This window comes from Sparus aurata, unplaced genomic scaffold (genome assembly GCF_900880675.1).
Source record: "Sparus aurata unplaced genomic scaffold, fSpaAur1.1, whole genome shotgun sequence".
In the NCBI taxonomy this organism is placed as follows: Eukaryota; Metazoa; Chordata; class Actinopteri; order Spariformes; family Sparidae; genus Sparus; species Sparus aurata.
The window spans coordinates 210,478-214,300 of NW_022045112.1; the positions used below are offsets into that span (position 1 = coordinate 210,478).

Genomic DNA, 3,823 nt, shown 5'->3' on the forward strand with positions numbered 1-3,823 from the left:
AGCTATTCCAGAGTATGAAGATTTGCAGTGTGACAGAGTACTAAGTGAGTACAAACCACACAAAAACAACAAAACAAAAATAACCTTCACAAATTGTGTGATTAGTTATATGGAATATCGTTTTGTATGTATGTATGTATATTTTTGTAATAACTGTCATTATTCTTATCATTTCTATTACTATCATTTGTGTAGTTCATCAAGACTGCTGGCTCAACTTGAAGTCTTCAATCATGCGTGGCTTGGAAAATTATGGTTACAACTGTAACATCAACAGCGTTGTCCAGTGCTTGTACGCGACGCGCAAAGTACGGGATTACATCCTGCAACTCCATGAGAACGATTACCACGCGTCTGGTACGGTGACAGGGAGGCTCAAGTGTCTCATCTACGAGATGACCAAAGACAGTCATTCGCCATGTGACATGAGCTTTCTCATAGGCTCACTGGGCTCACATTGCAGAGTGTCTTTTGACTTTCAGGAGGACTCGGCGCTGGCCTTCAAGTGTATCCTCGGTGCTATAGTAGACGAAGGTGGTGAACCAGCCAACGCGATTGGACATTTGTGGGACGTTGTGAAGGAAGAGCGTGTGCGCTGTCTCGGTTGTAACACAGCTGAGTCTACACGCAGTGTAATAAACACGATTCCCGTGTTGATGCAAGACAATTTTCCCGACGAGCTGCAGGAGTATATCCGGAAATACTCTGACAACACTTTGGCCATTTGCAACGATTATTATTGTACAACGTGTCACATAAGGACTCAGTGTGAAATCACGAGCAAGGTTTTATCATTACCCCCTGCTGTGTGTATGACCATAGCACGGGTTATAAACATTGGCAGAAGTACCACCGCTCACATTGTCAAGACAGAGAAACGCTTTACTTTCCCAGAGACATTGGATTTGAAATACATGAAAGGAGGAGCTGAACCACCAAGTGTCGATGATGCTCTATATGAACTGTACGCAGTTATAGCTCACCGTGGTACACAATACTGTGGACATTACACAGCTTACGTGCAATGTCATGACAAGTGGTATCTTGCGGATGATTCTCTAGTAAAGTTGTGCTCATGGGAGGATGTCAAGACGACATATGAAGCAGGATCATTAAATGGTGTTGCTTACATGCTGATGTACTGCAAACAAATCACCTTGCATTGAAACTACACACTCTGTATGTATGCTGTGTAATAAAGAAAACTCTGCGACAAATGACATTGTACCAGTTGTTATTTCACAAGGATTGCATTTTATTATACACAAGAAACAGACAGTGTAACGTGTTTTTACATTTATATGACATTCTATTACAATGTGTACACATACAACATTGGTTTTGCAAGTGGCAATTTTCCCATCGCTATCAAGCAACAAGGTTAACTCTTCTTGAAAAAATACCTGTCCAGAGTATTGAGCGGTTTGACCTTCGTGTTATCTGCTTTGTCTGGATTTGAATACTTAGATGACAGTAATACAGAAGATGAACAAGGCTCTTGTAGCTGGGACACACACACACTGTTAGCTAGACCCTCTAAATATCGTATCATACAAGCACTTTGGGGTCCAGATAGAGAGCGCTTCCTTTTAACCTGGAAAGAAGACATGGTGGCAATGATGATGATGATGATAATCTCACTTACATGATAACATTTTCAGAGTCTGTGTCAAAGATGCTTGATCCTGTACTAGGTTGAGATCTATTCTGTGGTCCATCATCGCCAAAGTCTGATTCCAAATCAGAACCCCCAAAAGAAGGCGCAGCCAGATGGGTCGTGTAATCCTCTCTCTTTCCCTTATGAGATGATTCCTGTTTTGGAGTGTCACTATGCCAAGTAGCTTTAGTGGGCGACTTTACAGCTTTCTTTCCACCCAACCGCACTTGGGAGTGTGAAACAGGACTCTTGTGTGAAGACGATGTAGTAGCTCTGGGGTTGTTGTTGTTGTTGGTGGTGGGGTATTCGAGAAGACTTTTTTGGTACAGACGCCTCCCGACTTCTGTCTTTTGAAGCTCCTGTTTGGGTGTGTCAGACTTGTACCTTCGGGTCTCACATGCTCTTCTGTCCTCCTCCTCCTTTTTTGTGTCAGAGTCAATAGGAGAGTGGGTGACTTTTTTGTTGGAAGAGTTGAACCTCTTCTCCCTCTTCTTCTTTATACTTTTTTGCTTGTGTGTCTCTTCCCCTCCTTGGCAGTCATTATGACTTTCAGTGTCTGACAGCTTGAGAGCTTTGCGTTTAGTAGTAGGAGAGGAGGGCCGCGTCTCAGGTTCTACACATCTTTCATCATCAGACTTGTTATGTCTCCTTTTACAAGCACTGTGATCTTCCTGAAGAAAGCGTTCAACAGACTTCTCTTTAACATTGTCACCACTCCTAATATGCCTTGCCTTACTCTGCTTGTCCAACCTGTGCTTTTTTGTACGTTTGACAGGCTTCACATTGGGCATCATCAACTCATCAACATCATCACCACCACCAACATCCTCCTCCTTCTCCTCCTCAGAGTCAGTTTGTTGCATACGCCTGTGTGCTCGAGGTTTTTTACATACAGGCTCAAGGTTATTTTCGTCTTCATCACAGTATGACACGTTCTTGTGTCCCCTCTTCTTAGTTTTACACTTGCGCTTTTTGGTCCTGGCTTTCCGCGTATGGAAAGGCTCCTCTTCCTCATCACCGGTGTACTGGTAATCAATAGACCTGTTATCTATGAACCCATCATCAAAGTCATAGTCATCAATAGGCTCACAGTTGTCGTACTTCATTGTGAGGCTTAGATCCTCGGTATCGAGTTTATCTAGACATTCATCCTCCTCCTCAGAGTTCACCTCCTCAGCTTCGTTATCTTCCAGACATTCCTCCTCAGAGTTCACCTCCTCAGCCTCATGTTCATCCAGGAGGGATTCCTCCTCCTCTGAGTTCACCTCCTCAGCCTCGCGTTCATCCAGGAGGGATTCCTCCTCCTCAGAGTTCACCTCCTCAGCCTCGTGTTCATCCAGGAGGGATTCCTCCTCCTCAGAGTTCACCTCGTCAGCCTCGCGTTCATCCAGGAGGGATTCCTCCTCCTCAGAGTTCATCTCGTCAGCCTCGCGTTCATCCAGGCATTCCTCCTCAGAGTTCACCTCCTCAGCCTCGCGTTCATCCAGGCATTCCTCCTCAGAGTTCACCTCCTCAGCCTCGCGTTCATCCAGGCATTCCTCTTCAGAGTTCACCTCCTCAGCCTCGCGTTCATCCAGGCATTCATCCTCAGAGTTCACCTCCTCAGCCTCGCGTTCATCCAGGCATTCATCCTCAGAGTTCACCTCCTCAGTCTTGCTCAGCATAATATTCACATCCTTGTGATTGAACCTATTCTGTACTGTGCCACACTCTCCTTGTTGTGATTTGCGAGCTTTCTTGTCACTCTTGGACATGGATGACTTTGAGGCTGATGATGATTTTTTTGAAGTATCAAACTCTGATGATTTTCTTGAAGTATCAAACCCTGGGTGATCTCGCTTCAACGCGTTGGGCTGATGACATGCTTGTTTATCAGCACTAACGCAGCGTTTCAGTCTCACAACAAGTTCCTTAGTTATCTGCTGGGGCTGGGGCCGCCGCTGCTGCTGGTGGTGTCCCCTAGGTTCATCCTGATTACTTCTGAAGGCCAACTCTACCTTACGTTTCCAGCTGAGGGTGGACATGGTCTCTAAGCAATCCACCAGGGCTTTGCTGAGTCTGTCCTCTAGCCCGTACATCTTGATTATCTCGACTACGGTTCGGTTGGCAATAACCCACTCGCGCAGGATATCACTGTATTTTTTGTGTAACAGAGTGTTATCCAAT

General features: G+C 45.1%; 1 protein-coding gene across 1 annotated transcript; it reads left to right on the forward strand.

Moving 5' to 3' along the window:
• The first annotated feature begins 233 nt into the window (after positions 1-233).
• On the forward strand, positions 234-1,166 carry LOC115577720 (ubl carboxyl-terminal hydrolase 18-like). The gene has a single exon (XM_030410615.1). The coding sequence runs from the start codon at positions 234-236 to the stop codon at positions 1,164-1,166; it is 933 nt and encodes a 310-aa protein (XP_030266475.1).
• The last annotated feature ends 2,657 nt before the right edge of the window (positions 1,167-3,823 follow it).